The following is a 20,906-nucleotide window of genomic DNA, read 5'->3' on the forward strand; positions in this document are numbered from 1 at the left end:
GCGTTTTAAGGGACGTCTCTGTAGTGGAAGGATGACAGTCTGTAGGCATTATGGGAAGGGAACCATATAAGGCAGCGGGCTGGAGACTGTGTTTGGGAGTTGGTGGGTGGAAACCAGATGAAGTTAAGATTAGCATTAGAGCGATCTTGACCTATAGATGACCCTAGATGATTTCAGTTTCAGGCCAGTGTGCAAACAACTACTCTCTGAACTTGCAGGAAAAAGATGATTATCCATGGTAGCAGCATGGCTCCAGGGAGAGCAATTATGGTACAATATCTCAGCAACTATTGGATGGACTGCCATGACATTTAAGAATCCAAGAATCCAAGAAAATGAATCCTGACTTTGGTGAAATTCGTTGCAGATATTCAAGATCCCAAGAGGATGAATCCTAAATTTGATCCTTTTCCTTTCCTTGGCTTCTAGACACCCACTGTAACGTTAACATTGCCGTTGCTTAGCAGCGGCGTTCTCATAACTTAACCACTTTTAACACCAATCCTATCGTGTATTCCCATGTTGTAAACACAAGCTCATTTGAAGGCACCATCAATGTGTTTTTATGTTACCCAAAATGCACTACAGTTTCCCCAACCACCTTTTATTCCTCTCTGTATGTATATTTTACATGCAGCTGTGAGTCATGCCACCTGCCTTACTGTACACTGATTCTTCTACTGTAGGATGCATCACTGAATTATTTATAACCAACAATAATTAACTGATGACACACTATGTCTTAATTCCACTCTCTTTTGGGAATTATGACATTTTATTTTCCAATTGTGAAAATCTTGTATCTCAAATTTAGGTGATTTTCATTCTTTCAAATCAATTTTGACATGCTGCGCCATTGTTTGAGAGAATTTTACAACCCCTCTGGCCCGTAAAAGCCTTTGGATAATGCCAAAAATGCATCATTACCCAGCGAAAAACAAGAGCGTCTTAATGGAGATGCTTTCCCCTGACAACAGCATTATCTTAACGAGCTCTCAGTCGGCATCTTAACATGCTAATACCTCTAAAGCCTTTTAAAATTAAATTCACTTTTTCTCACAATTTGTGCTGCTGAATGGGAAATGATGGTGTCTTATGTGTATGTGTGTGCGCATGTCATCAAGGCTTCGCCGTGACTTTTCCCCCTGCTCTCCATATCTCCTGGTTTAATCTCTAATTTTCTCTCCTCTTTCTCCGCGGCTCCAGGCAATCATCTCCTCTCAGTCTGCTTCCACATGGACCCTGAACACTACGACTCCCCCCCATCTCTGTCTTAAAACCTGTGCAGTAAACAATCTTAATGGGCCCCGCGGACAGACCTGTGCCACTCTGATGAAGTGGGAGATGACGGCGGCCCTCTGAGGAGCGGTTGGCTTGCTGAGCACCATGAGCTGGATCCACTGGGAGACGCTGTTGAAAAGCGTGATGAAACGCTCCAGGATGGGGTTATCCACTGTGCAGCCGTGCATCACGAAGCTGTGGTAGTCCTGAAACTAAAAGGAGTAAGTAGCATTACACATTTTATTTCATTTATTTAAATCAAATTACAACATACTTACATCCCGGTATTTTCAAATTTATAAATCCTGACGATTACTGTATATCCTCAGAAATTTAGTTCTGATAAAAGGTCTGATAAAAGACACTATTGTTGAGTTGTATTCGGGGAAATGTAGGACTCGACTGGCCTTTACTTGAGACTAAAAGTCAGGATATCTCAGGCGTCGCTGCTTTCATTTTGGCTAGAGCTGTCAATCAATTATAATAGCTAATCACGATTAATCGCAAATTAGTTGCATGTGTTTATCCGTTCAAAATGTACCTTAAAGGGAGATTTGTCAAGTATTTAATACTCTTATCAACATGGGAGTGGGCAAATATGCTGCTTTATGCAAATGTATGTATATATTTATTATTGGAAATCAATTAAGAATCCAAAACAATGACAAATATTGTCCAGAAACCCTCACAGGTACTGCATTTAGCATAAAACATATGCTCAAATCATAACATGACAAACTGCAGCCCAACAGGCAACAACAGCTGTCAGTGTGCTGACTTGACTATGACCCCAAACTGCATGTTATTATCCCTTTTTCATTCACATATCTTGAGGTCAGAGGTCAAGGGACTCCTTTGAAAATGGACATGCCGGTTTTTCCTCGCCAAAATTCAGCGCAAGTTTGGAGCATTGGTCTCCTGTATGTCCCCCAGCTTTATGGAAGTGAAACACTAAATCACTGTTTTGAGTGCCCCTTTAAAGGCATAGTTTGACATTTTGGGAAATATCCTTATTTGCTTTCCTGACGAGAAATAGATGAGAAGATTAATACCGCTTTCGTGTCTGTATGGGAAATATGCAGCTGGTTGGTTTAGCTTACCATAAAGGGGGGATTAACAAGCCTGGCTCTGTCCAAAGGTAACAGAATCCACCATCCAGTTCCTCTAAAGCTCACTAATTAACATGTTTTATATGTACAGACAAGTGTAAAACCAACTTTTACAGGGAGTTATGTCCAAAACTTCTTTTTTTTCACGTAGTCAAAATGCAGAAAGGTATCATTACTGCCCATTTAGACCAGTAGGCTACATGCTCTATTTTTATTTAGCTATATTTTGAGCCAGAATCTCTTTTAGAAGAGACACAAAGACAAAGCCAAGCCCGTCTCGCCACCAACACCATCACACTTGAATACATTATCTAAAGACATCTACCATTTAAAATCGGCACACACCCAATCATTGCCTTTGCTTCCCAAAATAACAAAATGTTTCCAAAAAACAAATATAATTAGTGCCAGTAAAAGTCGACTTTTAACCTCTATTGCTTAGCAACTACAACGAGCCTGCAGCATGTGACATTACTAAAGAATTCAAAAGAATTTTAAGAGCTGTAAACATCACGGTGGATGAGCAGCAAACTGACCAGGATTTTGCAGAAGGATTTGTACTCCAGGTAGGTCAGGTGTTCAGCCAGTTCGCAGGAGTCAAGGTGGTCAAACAGCAGGGACATTTTCCTCTTTTTGGACACTGATGGGACACGCTGAGTCACCTGCCGCTTCCATTTATATGACGGCCTGAGGGGGACATAAAGAATATTTTATGAAATGTTTTCTCTTCTTTGGTCTTTTGGGTAAAAAAAAACTATCAAACATGTTCTATAAATGCAGAATGTATTTCTGGAAGGACATTCGGTAACACTTCATTTTACAGGTCCGCAAATTTCATGGTAATTAGATGATAATTAGCAAGTATTTGAAATTTCTTTGGAATTACTGCCAAATTACCCCAATATTTACCTCAAAATTTATAAAACAATTACTTTATTATGAACATAATTAAACAATTATATGCTAAAATAGCATATAATTTCAGCAGACATGGAAATAAAGCATATCAATTAACTTTATATTATTTTCCTGGAAATGTATTAAATAAATTACCAGCTATTTATTACTGTTAATTGGGAAATAGCGGAATATAATTAATAAATAATGTTTATAATAGATATAAAATAATTATAATAAAAGTCCAGAGTCAAGTCCCAAGGCAAGACAGCCAAACAAAGTAATTATTTGATCAATTTTGAGGTAAATATTGGGGTAATTTGGCAGTAATATCAAAGAAATCTCAAATACTTGCTAATTATCACCTACTTACCATGAAATTTGCTGACTTGTAAAATGTGTTACCCTCATAAAATCTGCTCCTCAAAGCCTGCTCCTCATGGGAGTCGAGGTCACACTGATATTGCTTTTATGGGAAAAGGAGAAGTCACTGACCCAGCACAGCTCAGCTCAGCAAAGTCTGAGAGCAGGCAATAAAAGTGCACGCTGACATAAACACCCACAGACAGACAGAGACATTCATTCACACTGTCAACAGCACGCTCGGCTTTCGGCAACCCAATTCACTCACACACTGTCGAGGTCAATGAGCTTGCTCTGGCGCTCGTTGCCCTCGGTGCTCAGGAGGTCTTTAAAGTCTTTGATCTGGTCGGCCAGCTCCGGGCTCAGATTGAACTCTGCTGGAAACTCAGAGATCCAGTACCTGGACGGAAGAACAAAGGGATGAAAAGAGAGAACGATGAGGGGAAAAATACTGGAGGATAGACTTGTTTACATCTACACAATAATGTCACACTAAGTTTAAGGTCTTTCCGTGATTAAATTAGTTTACATGATGTTTAAAAAGTGAATTTTTAAAATAACATTACTGTCAATATTCAATTGTAAACTCACAAATCCATAAATGAATCATCACACCAAAGGTCAGAAAGGGAATAACACGAGAAGAGATAAAAAAAAATGAATGACAGTTTATTACTTGACAAGGTGGCAGATTCGTGTGCGGCGCTCAGCAGTGCAGCTCTCCTCTTGAGATCTTATCTAAAAGTCAAGGTTTAACTTTGCTGCAAATTTCCATAAAAACTCTCTTAAAGAGGACCTATTGTGCTTATTTTCACGTGCCTACTTGTATTTTGGGTTTCTACTAGAACATGTTTACACGACCCGTTTCCTCTCCCAACTGGTCAAATACCGCCATTGGAAACCGACGCTCGGTGGCACCCTTTAGCGACAGTATGTGACGAACCGGGCTTTCAATTAACTCCAATGTAAACCGACCTGCCGTGTTATTCGACGGTTGGAGCAACTGACGTAGTATTAATAGCATTGAGTCCGCTAAGGGCGGGCGGAAGGGGTGGTGGATGGGTCAAACAAACACTTTCAACCAGGAGTAACATTGACCTATTTTGTCACGTCAGTCTTTAGTCACGAGACTCATCGATATTGTCAGTCCTGTGAGTCGCTAGTCAGTGAAGTTAAGGTCAACGAAGACCATCAACTTATGCATGTAACGAGTGTATATTGACGCCGTCCCTGGTCCGTCCAAAAGTAACGCAAGAGGGGTATCCCGTGCGTCAGTCTCCGATGCCGAGGGGCCCTGACCAAGCGGCAGTATTTGATGAGTTAGGAGTGAGAATGTGTTGGTTTACATGCTTTAATGTTCAAAAAACTCTTTACTTTTCTCATACCGGCTGTGCTGCAGCACCTCTTATCATCCTCTGAAACGCTCCGTTTGAGCTCCTGCAGCCCCCCCTTGTGATTGGTCAACCGAATCAAACCGACTCCGCTTCAGCTCCGCTCTAACTGGCTTTGTTTGAGGGTGTGCCAAACTAGTCAATAGGCAGGTATTAAGCAAATGTGTTTACTTGGTGACATCAACACGTTATGGAAGAAAAGGCAGGACTTCAAGCGAGGCGTTTCAGGCTGTTCAGGAGCAGTGTTTCTGTGGGGGAGAGTAACTCCCTGAGGCGTGGACTTTGTAACTTTGCAGACCTTTTACATGCACAAAAAACTATATAACAACCATAAAAGCATAATAGGTCCTCTTTAAAATCTCATTAAGCTTTAGGAGATAGACAAGATCTGGCTTTGATTCCATTTTCCTGTCAGCAGCGTGTGAAGTGATATTTGTAGACGAACACCAAATCCCTGAAGTAGCAGAAAAACAAAGGTGAAGGATACTTGAACACTAGCTTCTTAGCCATGTCGATTGAAGGGATGTACCAAGGGTGCATCATGAGAAACATGCGGACCACGGACGCATCCTTCAAAGTGCCCTTCTCATCTAGAAGAAGAAAATGGGATGTCAGTCATCATCAGGAGGATGTATTCACAGGGCAAGCATCACCTGCTAACAATTAGTATGCATCTATTTTTGCACAACATGTCAAACAAACAGTGTTTCCAATGACCAACCGAAGGCTTGGATGCACGCTTCCACCAGCTCGTCCACTGCGGCCGACTGCTCCGTCATCGTGGACTCCATCGTTCCTTTCCTCTCTGTTTGTTCCCTCGTTTCTCTCTCTCTCTCTGGTTCGACTCTGGTGCCTCTCACTGAACACAAAAGAAGATGAAACGAAAGGATCAAAGGCGAGCAAAAGAAAAAGGGAGTAATTACTATTTAAGCAAAGAGAGGAAATTAAATTCGTAGAGGCCGCTGCTGCATGTTTGGAATAGTTGTGTGGTCGGTTATTTTGCATGCCGCTCCACACTGAGAGAGAATCAGTGACTGTTTACGCAACATTTAGGGCTGGAGAATTTAATGGGGATATCTGCCGCTCAATGTCATCTTCCCCTGTCGACATGATCGTTTGATTTGAGCCGACAAATTCAAGGTGTCAATCTGCAAAACTTGCACTGAAACTCGTTCTGCTTGAAGGAGCCCGATATAATTGGTCAGCAGAGAGTTTAAATGTCTGAAGTGATGAAAATAAATACCGTTTTGGCTCCCCTACATTAACACAATTGAACAATTGGAAACGTTATGACTAGCAAAATAAGATATGACTTAAAGAATATGTAAACAAGAATGGACAGTGTGTGCAATGTTATACATTTTGGCCATTGAGATTCAATATCCAGCCCAAAAGTTGACGTGAAAATGTTTCATTAACAGGAATTATGCAACAGTTTTGCTGCATGACGACTCGTTTTACTGTTGAGAAGTACATTTTGCTAATCATTTCTTATTCTAAGAATAGAATAGAATAAACTTTATTGTCCAGCCAAGGCAGGAAAATGATCTTCTGTCTCACAGGATAAAAAACATCACATAAAACAGAACAAAGATCTCTCCACGTTACAATAGTCATTGCATTCACATCCATGATGTACAGCCTACCCTCTCATATTTTCACTAGATAAAAGCTACTCTAAAAATAAGTTTAAAACAAAAAAAACAATGAATACAAAGTGTTTTCGCCTGTAATAAGTAAAAAACAATTGCCAATGGAACAAGTGAATATACTCTTGGTAAGATTTCTTTAAATAAGATGTAATATATAGGCCTTTCAAGATAAAATGAGACTCATTTTGAGCTATATTTCACTAGTATTAGAAAGAGCTGTGTGTCATAATAAGCCTGTAAAAGTATTTCGTCACTTAACAAGATATTCAAGATGCATTGTCTGAAAACAAGTCACTGAAATATTACCTGTTGGGTGATTGTGTCTTATATTATGAGATATTTTGACTAGTAATTAGACAAATATACTTGGTAAGATTGTGCGTTTTTGCTTTGCAGTGTTCATATTTAAGTTTGCTGTTGTGGCATTTGGGATAAAAGAACCTTTGTAGATCTTGTTCTTTGCCGGGGCTATTCTCTATAGTGTCGCCCCGAGGGGAGCAACTCAGACTCAGGATGGAGGGGAAGTGTTTTGTCGATGATGATTGACCGGGGTTTCCTGTGTACGGCTGTGCTGGAGAGGTCATCTATCGGCTTTTGTCGGCGTCCTACTATGTTCCCTGCTGTCTTAACAGTCCCGGTCAGTTTGTTTCTATATAGTCAAGTGCTCATACCAAAGAGAGATGTTAAAAATAAGGGTGCTCTCTATCAGGCTTACATGTTGTCTACCCCCAAACTCCTTCAGTCTCCTAATTTAAAAGCTTTCTTACATATAAAATCAACATTGTCTGTAAAACTCAGTTTGTCATCTATGTGTGTTTCCCACAGTTTCAACAGTTTGGTCACACAGTATCGGTATCTATCCAACAGTATCTAATGACTTCTTCCATCACTGATGAAAACACCATCTAAAATACTGACTGTCAGTTTAAATGATATTATTATCACTAGGGCTGTCAAAGTTAACGCGATAATAACGTGTTATGGCAAATTCGTTTTAACACCACTAATTTCTTTAACGCATTAACGCAATTTTTAGGCTGTAGCGGGCTCAGCTGTGAAGCTAGAAGATGAAGACACTGGCATCATATGAAACTAAAAAACCTCAGGAATCCATCGGTACCAACCATGTCATACTAGCTTGTCAAGAATGAGGCTAAATAACGCTCCAAACTAAATTTTGGAGAGGAAAAGCTGGCATAGCCATTGTCAAAGGTGTCCCTTGACCTCTGACCTCAAGATATGTGAATGTAAATGGGTTCTCTGGGTACCCACGAGTCTCCCCTTTACAGACATGCCCACTTTATGATAATCACATGCAGTTTGGGGCAAGTCATAGTCAAGTCAGAACACTGACACACTGACAGCTGTTGTTGCCTGTTGGGCTGCAGTTTGCCATGTTATGATTTGAGCATCTTGTTTTATGCTAAATGCAGTACATGTGAGGGTTTCTGGACTATATTTGTTATTGTTTTGTGTTGTAAACTGATTTTCAGTAATAAATATAAACATTTATTTTCATAAAGTAGCATATTTGTCCACTCCCATGTTGATAAGAGTGTTAAATAATTGTCAAATCTCCCTTTACGGTGCATTTTGAACAGATTTTTTCTTCGACAGCCCTAATTATTATCCATGTAGGTCATTCACAGTGTCTGAAGTCTAATTTACATTTATACACTGAGAAAGGTATGGTTAACATAATGTAATTTAGCACACAAACAGGTCATTTTGATGGTAAAATATGACTTATGTAGACAGTTCAGCTTGCTTTGACCTCAATGTGGCTTGTTAGAAAAACCAATAGAAAGCCATAAACACAATCAACAGGAAACCACAATTAATGATGCTCCGATGCAGTCTGTTGTATAGAACACAATGCAAGCACAGTGTTAGTCAGTGCACAAGTGTTAAAAGATGATGGCGTTTTGTTTTACCGTACATGTGCTGCGGAAATAAGTTAAGAAAGACATGCATATTGAATAAGTCCTCGCAGCAGGGAACCATGGCAACCGCATCTTACTGCCCAGCCACTTTCACAACACACACCTCTGCACACAACGCACAAAATACATGTTTGTATCCAGAGAAGTGTGGTATGAGAGGCAGAGTAACCTGAGGGAATGCTATAATCCTGGCTGCGTTTATTGTGTCTGAAGAAGTAAAACACACTAATCTTCTATACAGGTTACGACTCGATCTGGTGGTGAAATAGGAGATAAAGGAAGTCACTGGATATTTTTGCTTCGTTGCTGATAAGAAAGGTAACGCTGAGGTTACGCTCGAGTGACAAAGTTAGCAATCCGCAGCATGCTGGTTCTACTAATGGCTCTTCAGTGTTGTGGTTCTGTGGCAGGGTGTGATGATTGTGTGTACGTATCTATTGTGCCTGACACAATGAAGCCTTCCACCACGCTGTCTCTGCTGCAACGCGGTGGGCGGACACACTCAATTACAGGCTTCACGAGCTGTCTCAGCCACACACGTTTCTGCAGGGATGGAGGGAAAAGAAAAGGATCACCCTAAAGCTTCAGTCATGCAGTGAGATTGAGTGAGGAGTGAAATAGTGGCAGTAACACTTCATTTTACAGGTCCGTAAATTTCATGGTAATTAGGTGATGATTAGCAAGTAACCTATTTGAAATTTCTTTGGAATTACTACCAAATTACCCCAATATTGACCTCAAAATGTATCAAAAATTACTTTATTATAGACTTTATTTAAGAATTATATGCTAAAATAGCATATAATGGTTAAAATAGGGCCCTTAGGCTTGAGAAGCTGTGCACTACTCTTCATTGGAGGTGGAAAACTAATAGAAGACACTTCTGATCAGGCACAAATCTCACCATTGTGACTTATTGTCTACACAACCTGGTAGCTAATGTGATGATTCAGGGAGTTTTTAAAGACATTTCAAAGAAGTTATTTACTAATTATTATCTATTTATCAGCAGACATGGAAATAAAGCATATCAATTAACTTTTTGAGGTAAATATTGGGGTAATTTGGCAGTAATTCCAAAGAAATTTCAAATAGGTTACTTGCTAATATCACCTAATTACCATGAAATTTGTTACCGAATAGTGAACCTCAAATCTGTTCCTTTTTTGTAAAGGACGTGGTCAGATTATGGAGAGATAAAGTGTTAAATGACAGACTGCCGGACCACAATCAGAATGATGTGCTGTTGCTATAGATAGACATGAAAGTTCCTGTGAGGATGCTAAGGTCACCACAGGAAATACATCTGTGCCATAGAGAGGTGCCGTAGCTTAGAGTCTCAAAAACCTCAAAGAAAAAAATGCCTGCAACAACAACAGACACCACTGCTCACATCTCATGAATCTAATCAGAAGGAAAGTGGCCTTGGAGTCTATTATTGCCACACAACAAGAGTCATTATCGATGAGAGTCGTCGAGACCTGGGCTGAAATGGATTTCACTGTGACAAAGTGAGCATCTGTTTCGCTTCTGCATTTTTTACCGTTCGCTTCAGAACAGCCTGTCCTCAACTACTTTCTCTGCAGATGCATTCATCCCTCAGAGGCCGTTACACTGGAAAAAAAACGTGCCACCTGTTCAAAGGGTGAAGCTGCTTTTAACTGAGTCTAGACTGGCACTGCGGCACAGGCTGTGCCCGTCTTAATAGCGATACCATCTTGCTCTCCATTCATCATCCCGCTGACGGGAGCTCTTTGTCGCGACCCAATTCTCTTTGTGCTTTCAGGAGGATTCAGAGACTGATATGTCCTCGACAGCCCCCCTCCCCCTTCTAGCCTTTCTTGCAATTCTTTAAGTATAATCCCCACATGATTTCTGCACAGACTGCGGGAGCTTTGGTGTCATCCTTGGTTGCCTGGTGACGATGATCCAGGGCCATCGATCAGGTAGATTAGGGGTGGGCTGGAGGGCGCAGTGGGGATAAAGGGAAGTTGACGGGTGCCTGGTCAATCCTGGCCACGTGGAGTCTGTAGTGTGCTGCTGGTTTAGTGGGCACTGAAAATGTCACATCCTCCAGCCTGATACACCTTCTCACTGCTGCCCTTCTCATTCCCACTATTACAGCCATAAAACAACATGAAAGCTGATGCATGTCCACACATTTCTTTCTTCGAATTTAATGCTTGATCTACAGTTCTTAAAGGGGACATATTATGAAAAACTTTTTCAGTTCTTGTGCACATAAATTTGGGTATCTGGAGTAACCCACAACTTGTGAAATGAGCAGCCAATGCACAAAGCGTAAGAAGCGTGCAATAAGTACGCCTTTCTTGATTTCCACGTGTCGTTTGTACGCCATGTATGCTGTACTGACTGCAATGTAAACGCATCTGTGTATAAATGCTACGGTAAGAGTTAGTGAAGTAGTATAAGAAGCGAGAATTACCACTTATGGTGTGCGGGTGGGGAGGTGGACGGGCCCAACAAACACCAGACTTTTAACCAGGTGACCCGTGTTCAAGACCGTTGTTGACTGGTGTTTTGTTTTGTAAGTTACGTTAGTGACATTTGTCACGTGTTTTTCGTTGACGTTTGTAACGTGTTTTCCATAGTTGTTTCTGTATGTGTTTTATTTAGTTTACTTACTTGCAGGCTCATTGGAATATATCGCCCTTAAAGAGACAGGTGCTAAAACGGAGCGTTTCAGACAGAGGGTGAATACAGGTATATTCAGACAGACGGCATGAGAAAAACAAAGTGTTATTTGAACATTAAAGCATGTAATCATGTTCTAATAGAAACCCAAAATACAAGTATGAACCTGAAAAAGAGCATTATATGTCCCCTTTAAATACTTGTGTAAAGTGAGTATATATTTTCTATCCAATGGAGTAAATTATGTTGCATATACATACCCTTTTCCTGCCTAAATCACATCAGACTATGCTAAGTATGCCTTCTTACAAAGCCCACACATGAGAATGAAACTGGCTGCATAAATCTTCAACACCTTTCCATGTCTTCAAATTGACACTATAGCACTGATTGATGATAAGACACTGACAGACGCACGGGTAATGACATCCATCCTGCTATTGATATTCCCATAATGGGCTCATTTCCATGCTGGTAAATACCCCGAGCTAGATGCACAGTCGCCATACAGACATTGATTTAGTTTTATTCCCTCCCCACTGGCATTTGGGTGAAACATGTTTGATTAATGTTTTCATGGATAATGGGGATGAGCTAAAAGATGGGGATGCATTGATTCACTCTGATTACGCAGGAAGTTCATTCTGCCTCACACAGACATGTTAAAAGGTTCAATCTCCAGGATTTTAGCCACAGTAGTGGCGGTGCTCCAGGGATGGCAGTGTTGGTTGGCTGGTCAGTCCATCACATCAACCAAAGTGATGGACTTACTTTAGTCATTAGGATATAATGTCTTCTAGAGTTGCAAGTCAAAACAACTTATCCAGTAAATCAGACTGTTCTCATACTCTGTTCGAAGCTTTTACCTACAAAAAGTAATGCACTATAATTCGCATATACAGTATCCCACAAAATCAATTTGTATGTATCCACGTAATTATGAACAAGGAAGTATAAAAAACAACAAACGGCACATAGGGAGGAGGTCAGGGGTGGGTCAAAAAACATCTGACTTCGCCCAGGAGAACGGTGTTCTTGTCCCGTGTGAAACAAGAAGTCAACGTTGGTTTATTTGTCACATAACTTCCGTACGTAAGTTAACTTAACCACAATCTTTTTTTAAGCCTAACTAAGTAGTTGTGTTGCCTAAACCTAACCAAGTTGGAATTTTTCTACACCTAACTAAGTGGTTTTGTTGCCTAAACCTAACCAAGTTGGTATTTTCCTAAACCTAACTATGTAGTTTTGTTGCCTAAACCTAACCAAGTTGGTATTTTCCTAAACCTAACTAAGGGGTTTTGTTGCCTAAACCTACCAAAGTTGTTTGCTGTGAAGACAGAAGTTTATTTTAAAAAGACTAAAGCAGAAATTGACGAAAAATGAGCAATAAACTTTTCGTAGGATATCATACGAAACCGTTGTATGACAATTCGTTGAATAATTTTGTGTATGATGGTGAACATGATAAACATATTACTTGCTTAACAGGAGCATGATTGCATGCAGACGTTTTGCATTTAGCTCAAATGCACCAATGGGCCAAAACTTTAGCTTTAGATATTCAACAACAAATCCAACCTGGTGGCACACAGTGTGAATGTAGTTTAAAGCTGGTAGAGGCAGACAAACTTGTTTGCATGTGGTAACTATATAAATGATATCTCACATCAATGTGGTAATTTATTGACTGTAATTCTGACCCCAAAGTGAGGACAAGTAATTTGCACTTTATCTCATCTTACTGTCCTTGTGAGGTCATGGTGGATAGAATTACAGGACTGCAAAAACACATACAAATCTTCATGTTAATACACACACCACCCTTATCTCTTACCCAACACCCCGTGGTTTGTTTCAGGAAGTTGTAGCTAGGGTGTCGCATGACGGGACAGATATAGTTCTCCAGAGAGGCCTACAGAGCGGCTGGTGACAGGCTCTATTTACAGACTGCAGGGTACCGAGAGCAGGAAGGGAAACGTTTCCTTTTCCCTGGACATGCAGAATGCCACATCGGTGGGGGCGCACCGGCTGCGAACGGAGATTAGCGGCTACAGTTGCTCCTTTGGGATGGAGGGGTGGGGAGGCGGTGGAATGGGAGATAAAGAGAGAGACTGGGAGGCAGGAAGAGAGCGTACTCAACCTTGCTTCAGCCCAGTCAAACATGGAAAAATGTGTTCTAAAGAAGGGAAAGTATCAACTAGGGACGGATAGTAATGTTGGAAAACAAAACAGCTTCAATCTGTCTCAAAAGCAAAACTAATACTGTATGTGAAAGAGGCAAGCAGCATTTTTTCATAACCTTGAAATAACAGAAGATTAAGGAGAAAACTATGCACATTACACAATGTGTTGCTGGAACATAGCAGCTGCTAGAGTGTAATGTATTATTACGTCCTCCAAAAAAATGTCACGCATCCTGTTCCACATCTGGCACACTCTCATATCTCACATCTCAACCTTCTGACTCAACAAATGAAAAGTGTAATATGTGAGACAGAAAGGGCATTGCTGCAGATCCCATGCGCTGTTATAATATCTTCCTCCTCCTCCTTTGTCCTAAACACAACAATGTATCATTGTGTCACATTGTTTTTGCTGCTTTGTTTTCAGGCTTCCTGCTCAAACTTCTGTCCTTTTTACCAGATGTGAAAGTTTGCTTCATAACAAATACCGGAAGGGTGTGTGTTGGTATGCGTGTGTGACATGTGGCGACTACATGTGCATTTTCAACTTGAACAATCTCATACGCAGAGGCTTTTTCTAAGTGTAATGAATACTCTTAGTTAAAGTTTTTCTCTCTACATTGGAAGTATTTTCTTACTCTGTCACTTATTTCACTAACACACACATAACTTCCTTCTCTCGCTGTGTGATGAGTGAAAGGCGGAGGCAGCATGAATTATTGTGTAAAAGAGCAAACGTGATGCATCATCTTTTGCAATGGAACGTTAGAGTTTGTTTCTTGCGGTGAACACCCAGACCGCTCCTGCCAACTGTCTAATAATTTCAGAGCGGGAGGCATTTTCTGCTTTTATGCAATGCTGATGTCAGGAATCTCACTTCCTGTTGTTTCATCTCGGGTGAATAAATTCCATGTAACTGAAAATATTGTGTTTACGAGAAGAATGGATTTACCAGATAGCAGATTTATAGAAAAAAAAATATGATTTATGGAAAAAAAATATGATTTGCTAGACAATTTCTGCTTCCACAAATTAAAGGTGCAGTGTGTAGGATTTAGTGGCATCTAGCGGTGAGGTTGCAGATTGCAACCAACTGAAACTTCTCCCATGTGCAAATTGTCTAGAAGAACTACGGCAGCCAACGCGAAAACGTGAATGACTCTGTCTAGAGTACAGTAAATATGAAGCACAGCCAGCAGCAGGTTAGCTTAATGTATTTTATTATCTTTGACCAGAGCTATGCTAGCTGTTTCCAGCCTTAAAGTTCAATATTTTGGGAAATAGGTACGCTTATTTGCTTTCTTGCCGAGAGCTAGATGAGAGGATTGATAGCACTCACATGCCTGAGAGAGGTATCGATCTTCTCACCAATCTTTTGGCAAGAAAGTAAATAAGCATATTTCCCACCATGTAAAACTATTCCTTAACAGCGAGCTTCAACTCCATTGCCCGGAGGCACCAGAGGCCCACCCTCCATGCAGAAACATTGTGTAGCTGCAGGAAAACACCCACCCATAAACAGCCGTTGGTTGGGCTCAGGCACCAAGTGATGCTGACACTTCTATTTTCGCAATTTGTGTTTTCTAAGAAACGTGTGGTTTGCACAGCAGGGCACATACAGTACAAGTGGAGACTAATTTCTTCTTTGCATTGTTTATCTGCTTCATTTCCTCCTGCCTGTCAGAGCCGCGCTCAGGGTGGTTTTATGTAACACTCATTCTGAACTAGTTTCATGTATGCTAGGAGTCAGAGTTTCAGATTCACCCAGCCAGCCAGCCTCCTCATTACCCCTGCAGGCTTTTTAAACAACGTTAGTACTGGCTGGTTCCTGTTTATGTATTCCTCCCTAAAGCAGCTTGCATCCCTGAGCAGACCACAAACCCCACAATATCCTGCAGTCATAATACACAATTCATTGTGTGCATTCAGATAAAGAGCGTGAGAGATTACAGACTGCAAACACTCTCCAAGTGAAGAATGCACTTTTTTGATTGCAGGTGCAGGATACCACAGGCGTTGTGTACTATTTTTTCGATTCCCTTTCTGAAAGTGAGGCACGCCTATAGCACGCCTGTAGCATAGAATGATGCCAGTCAACGGAAACCAGAAACTAATCAGCCATGCGATCTCCATCACTGCTAATTCACTGCTTTAAGTAATCACTACACTATGTTAGATACCGCAGCCAGTGAGTTTCGATCCGCCCTCCCACCAGGCTCATCCACTACTGTGTTCCCCCCTGACTGATTTAATTCCAGACACAGCTTGATTTATAGCTTGAACACTTTCCCTCAACAGCTACCTTCCCCTCCTATGTCTCCCTCCCTTCTGCGTCCATGCCTTTAAAGGTGAGGAGAGCATTGACATATGAGATTTCACAGGGTCTGTGCCCTTTCATGGGAGCAGATGAGGTGACTCAGGGACGGAGACAGAGTAGAGAGGACTACTTATTCTGGACTGGACCAATGGGGGAAGTTTAGAAGTGACCTGGTTCGCATTAAGACAAATCACATCCACTCACAATTAGATCATTTATTTACATAGTTTTAGGATCACTGTTGTCCTGCCAAGTTAGTGGGAGTGAAACCAAATCTGATTCCAGCTGCCTATGCTGCATGTCTTTAGATTCTGGTGTTTAAAGGGGACCTATTATGCTTTTGTGCTTTTTCCCTTCCCGTTAGTGTGTTGTATAGTTTTTTGAGCATGTAAAAGTTCTGCAAAGTTTCAAAGCCCAAAGTCCACGCCAAAGGGAGTTACTCTCTTCCCCACAGAAACACTGCTCCTGAACTGCCTCGCTTAAAGTCCCGCCTTTTTTCTTATGTAACGTGGTGATGTCACTGAGTAACACATTTGCATAATATCTGCCTAGCGACTAGTTTGGCACCCCCTCAAACAAAGATATTTAACGCAGAGCTGGAGCGGAATCCGAAGAGTTTGGTTCAGTTGACCAATCATAACAGTGGGCCAGCTCAGGGCCGGCTTAAAGCATAGGCCATATAGGCGGTCGCCTAGGGTGCCACCTTCTGAAAAAAATTAATTAAAAATAAATTTAAAAAATAATGCTTGTGAGCGCCCTTCCTCATTTTATGTATTGAGGTAACAAATGAACAAACAAATAAATAAATAAATAAAGGGGGGCGGCTCCAAATCTGAATTCCGCCTATAGGGCACCAAAAGGGCTAGAGCCAGCCCTGGGCCAGTTGACCATCAGAGCAGACTGGGCTTTTCAGGGAGGGCAGCGCCGCCGCTCTCTTTCTCTTGCTTCAACACTCACTTGCCACGTACACACACACACTCTACGCACTGGCTCTGCTCCAAATGGCTCTAGAGAGCGCCATTCGCATTTTTGCGTCAGCCACCGTAGCTCTGCAACACGCTAGGTACACAGGAGAGGCTTCAGTTGGTTGCAATCTCCTCACCTCACCGCTAGATACTGCCAGATCCTACACACTGGAGCTATAAATGCAGTTATTTGGGTACCACAGTCCATGTTCTAAAAGAGTTAGCTCTCCTCAGTTTTGCTTCGAACATGCTTGGTGTGAATTCAGCCTAGCAGGTAAAGTTGGTACAGGTAATTAGGAGTGTGGCACAGGGGCTGTGGAGGAATAGATGGGATTAGCTGATGAAAAGTGAGATATGGAAGGCAGCGGCCAGAGGCAGAAAGTGCACTGGACCGTTACACCCCAATGATGGCGAACATCCCGCACACGTGTCTGGCTGAGCTGCGGCTCCTGTCTGCTCTCTGTAATTATTTTCTTCTTTGTTTGATTTTTCTCTTGTGTTGATTGAGTGTTGTTTCCCTCTTCCTCGCTATGTCCCTCTGCTCTGCATTAGTTTTATTCCTCCCTCTCCTCCTCCTCTCATATTTGTTGCTTGTTGGTCCGTTGGCATAAAGCAACAGCCCTGCACAATAGATCCAATTATGGCTGGCTTTCATGACAAGTGCAACACCGCTGCAGGTTGAGGTGGAGGAGGTGGCTGGAAGTGATGCTAAATATCAAGGGTGGCCGCTCCAGAGGCCTGAAGTAATTGCACTGCGGCAGCGGAGGAGAGAAAGGAGAAATAGAGATGCAGAGGCTTGTTTTTTAAATCTCTTGTACTTGATTTTACCACTACGCTGAAGGCACTTTTAATCCTTGAAATCCTTTCTATTTAAAGTTCTATATCTTTCTAGTCAAGCACTACTTCACTTGTTGGGTATGTGAGATCACAGAGAACATTGGGTAACTGCTGATCAAATAATTTACAGTCTGATAAATTGAACTGCAGACTAATTGTTTTATTGATTTGTGCTTTGGTGACAGCTAGGGCTGCCCCCTCTTAGTCGATTAGTTGACTAATCGGTTGTTTTGGTCTTAGTCGACAAAGATTTCTTTAATCGATTAGTCATTTTTTTATGCTTTTTTTCATGCTGATTGACTTATTCTGACTTATTCAGAAACTTATGAGCACATCTCTGGTAAACACAAGCTCTGATTGGTCAGCTGGTCCACTCTGTTGTGATCGGTCAACCAAACTAAACTCATCGGACTCCGCTCCAGCTCTGCTCTAACTAGCTTTGTTTTAGAGCGTGCCAAACTAGCCGCTAGACAGGTATTATGCAAATGTGTTACTTGGTGACATCACCATGTTACGGAGGAAAAGGCGGGACTTCAAGCAATGCATTTAAGGCAGTTCAGGAGCAGTGTTTCTTTGGGGAAGAGTAACTCCCTTTGGCGTGGACTTTGGGCTTTGTCACTTTGCAGACCTTTTACATGCACAATAACTATATAACACACTAAAGGAAAAGCACAAAAGCACATTAGGTCCCTTTTTTAAAGTGGTGTGAATCTTTGTGGAGAAACTCAGTGTCACAGATCTGTCGTTTAAATCAACTACTCAACAAAATCATGAGTACTAGTCGACTATTTCTTTGGTTGAGGACAGCCCCAGTTATGTCAATGGCTGCCACATTTGCATGCTCTGAATCAAATACTGATCTCGATGACCAAGTGCACAAAGCCAGCCTGTCCGATATTCAAAATAGGTGCAGTTAATCAGCAACATGCAGCTCCGGGCCAAATGCATTGAAAAACACCGAAGTGACTTTTCTGTCTCCCATAAGGGCGTGATGAGCTGCAAAACTAAACTACAGCTGCTAAGACTTCCGAATGTCCAGACAGGCAGCCGGTCTCGGCTTACAAGTAAAATCCCACCGCTCTGACATCAAAACGTGGGCGGCTAAGGGCAGGGGTGAAGTATAAGCGAAGTTGTTGTAGAGCAAGTAATCAGCAACCCCCGGCTCTCGAAGATGCCTCCTAATCCCTGCTGGCTTTGAGGGCGGCGGGAGAAGGAAAAAAAATCACCTTGAATCACTGCAGTCTGCAGCCTGTATAAGAGAACATGTAATGAGGGGGCTGATGAAGGAAGAGAGCAAGGTTGGTCTGACCTGCTTGTTTAATTCAGCAGCCAAGGCTGACTCACAATGAGCTGGGATGTGGCCTCCAGTGCTGCTCTCCAGTCACGGAGAATTCTCATCAGCACACAGGTGTTTATTGGTTATTAGCTGAGAGCCGCCAGGGGTCTTGAAAGTTATCATCAGTGCCATTTGATGGATACCTCACCTCCCTCTCTACCTTCCCAGATGGGTCAAGCCATGACTTTGCATGCCATCAGACTTTTGTTTACCATCATTCTCACCAGCAGTCACAGCAGGATAAAGACCCCGCCACTCCCTCAATCTAATTTTAGCAGTAGGCGTTCCTGCATCCTCCTCTACTCTGCTCACTCAGTCTTCCTCTTGAAAATAACCGTGCACTGACCCTTTAGTTCCATTAGTTCAACTAGTAGATATAAAAGACATCTGTATGGTGCAACCCATGTATTCTGCAAGTCTTAGCACAACAGCTGTGACTACTTCTTTCCAACACAAAGTACATTTATGACTCCCAAATGAGTCAACATGGTAATTCTGACATTGCTGTGGCTGATGCTGCAAGAAGACAAGTCCTTCCATGTTCCAACAATCAACTGTTGCAACACAACAATGCACTGATATTATTATTTTTTAATTTATTTAACCTTTATTTAACCAGCTTAGTCCCATTGAGATTAAGAACCTCTTTTCCAAGGGAGACCTGGCCAAGACGGTCAGCAGCAAGAACACAGAGTTGCAGCCACAAACAGAGATTCTGACATTGCTGTGGCTGATGCTGCAAGAAGACAAGTCCTTGCATGAGCTTATCAACTGTGTGCAACACAAAAATGCACTGATATATCAAGGAGTGCACTGTAAGACAGGCACATAGCATTACACTGTGGTGGGTTTCTTCTAAATAGAAGTGCCTGAGCAGGCAGAGAAGGAACAGACATCTGAAATGTCTCAGCATGGAAGTTATAACACATTTCTTACCTTTTTAGAGTTTGAAGGGTCCCATGCTCTGGGTGAGGAGGTGATGACAGTTTGTGGAGTTGAGCACCGAGATGAGAAGCGTTACATCACCAGCACCAGCACCAGCAGCAGCATCGATGATCGAAACCCAAGAAGTCCTCAGAAGAGACGCACTCTGGAGGAGTTGATGCAGGCGCGTCTCTGCAGGTGTGTGTGTGTTTCTTCACAGCGCATTAACCCTATACCAGTGCACACAAGTCCTCTCCTGCTCTATATTGGATGTGATGCATCAGAAGCTCTCCAGTCCTCTCTGCTCGCAGCTGGAACCCGCGTGCCAGCCCTCTGCTCGTGCTCCAGCTGTGCAGCTCAGCTCACTATCACACTGCAGAAGAGAAGAGAGACAGTCCCTCCTATCGGCAGCAGCACAGCAACACCACGGTCACACAGGCTGCACATGCTTGTTGTGCACGTTGATGCTGATACGCACCATTACGCACCATATAAACAATCCATGTTGAGCTGCTCTGCAGTATCAATGCGAAATGTCAATCCAAAATAATCCCTTGATAATCTCAGACACATGTCTACACTTCCAAAAGTGTGCTGCCTTCACATGCACCTCATATATTTTGACATTGTATCGAGTGTTTAGCCTATTTTTATTTTTATTTTTATTTATAGTAAAAAAAAAAGGCTATTAAAATGGTGAGTTTGTTTAATGTTTTTACTTAAATTACTATTATTTATTTATTTATTTATTTATATTAACCCCTGGCATGTTTTCTGTTTTTTTGTTACTTTTTTTTTATTTATTTAGCCTATTTTATTTTTATGTTTGTTTGTTTTTATTTATCCATTTATTTCCTTAATATGTATTGTTTATATGTTGATTTAATTGTTCTTTGTATTGTTTACAAATTTTAAATAAAGTCTATTGAAGAAAAAAAATTACATGATGGAAATATTATATTGGGGAATCTGTTAGGAAAGACATCTAGGGAAGTACACAGTCTTCTAATTAATTATTTAAGGGCAACAGGAACAATGGAGAGACTTTATTTA

The 20,906-nt window shown here is 41.5% G+C and overlaps 1 protein-coding gene and 1 long non-coding RNA gene across 7 annotated transcripts in view; one reads left to right on the forward strand and one right to left on the reverse strand.

Annotated features, from left to right (window-relative positions):
• LOC119481554 (RAS guanyl-releasing protein 2-like) overlaps nucleotides 1-20,597 on the reverse strand; it is a 40,460-nt gene extending 19,863 nt beyond the window's left edge. For 5 of the 6 annotated variants that reach the window (XM_037758643.1, XM_037758638.1, XM_037758642.1 and 2 more), the window contains exons 1-7: nucleotides 19,866-20,597; nucleotides 5,763-5,900; nucleotides 5,529-5,631; nucleotides 4,327-4,383; nucleotides 3,919-4,050; nucleotides 2,927-3,077; nucleotides 1,320-1,493 (exon numbers count right to left, since the gene is read on the reverse strand). In XM_037758643.1, coding sequence (XP_037614571.1) covers nucleotides 1,320-1,493; nucleotides 2,927-3,077; nucleotides 3,919-4,050; nucleotides 4,327-4,383; nucleotides 5,529-5,631; nucleotides 5,763-5,832 — 687 coding nt within the window. In that variant the 5' untranslated portion in view covers nucleotides 5,833-5,900; nucleotides 19,866-20,597. Of the gene's footprint in view, nucleotides 1-1,319; nucleotides 1,494-2,926; nucleotides 3,078-3,918; nucleotides 4,051-4,326; nucleotides 4,389-5,528; nucleotides 5,632-5,762; nucleotides 5,901-19,865 lie in introns of those variants that run through there. The other variant, XM_037758644.1, reaches the window with a different exon arrangement.
• Nucleotides 1,366-20,002, forward strand: LOC119481555. Its single transcript, XR_005205221.1, has 3 exons — nucleotides 1,366-1,502; nucleotides 8,878-8,954; nucleotides 19,874-20,002. It is a non-coding gene; the product is annotated as an uncharacterized LOC119481555 (long non-coding RNA).
• Nucleotides 20,598-20,906: the final 309 nt, after the last annotated feature.

The sequence above is a fragment of the Sebastes umbrosus genome, chromosome 22 (assembly GCF_015220745.1).
Source record: "Sebastes umbrosus isolate fSebUmb1 chromosome 22, fSebUmb1.pri, whole genome shotgun sequence".
NCBI lineage: Eukaryota > Metazoa > Chordata > Actinopteri > Perciformes > Sebastidae > Sebastes > Sebastes umbrosus.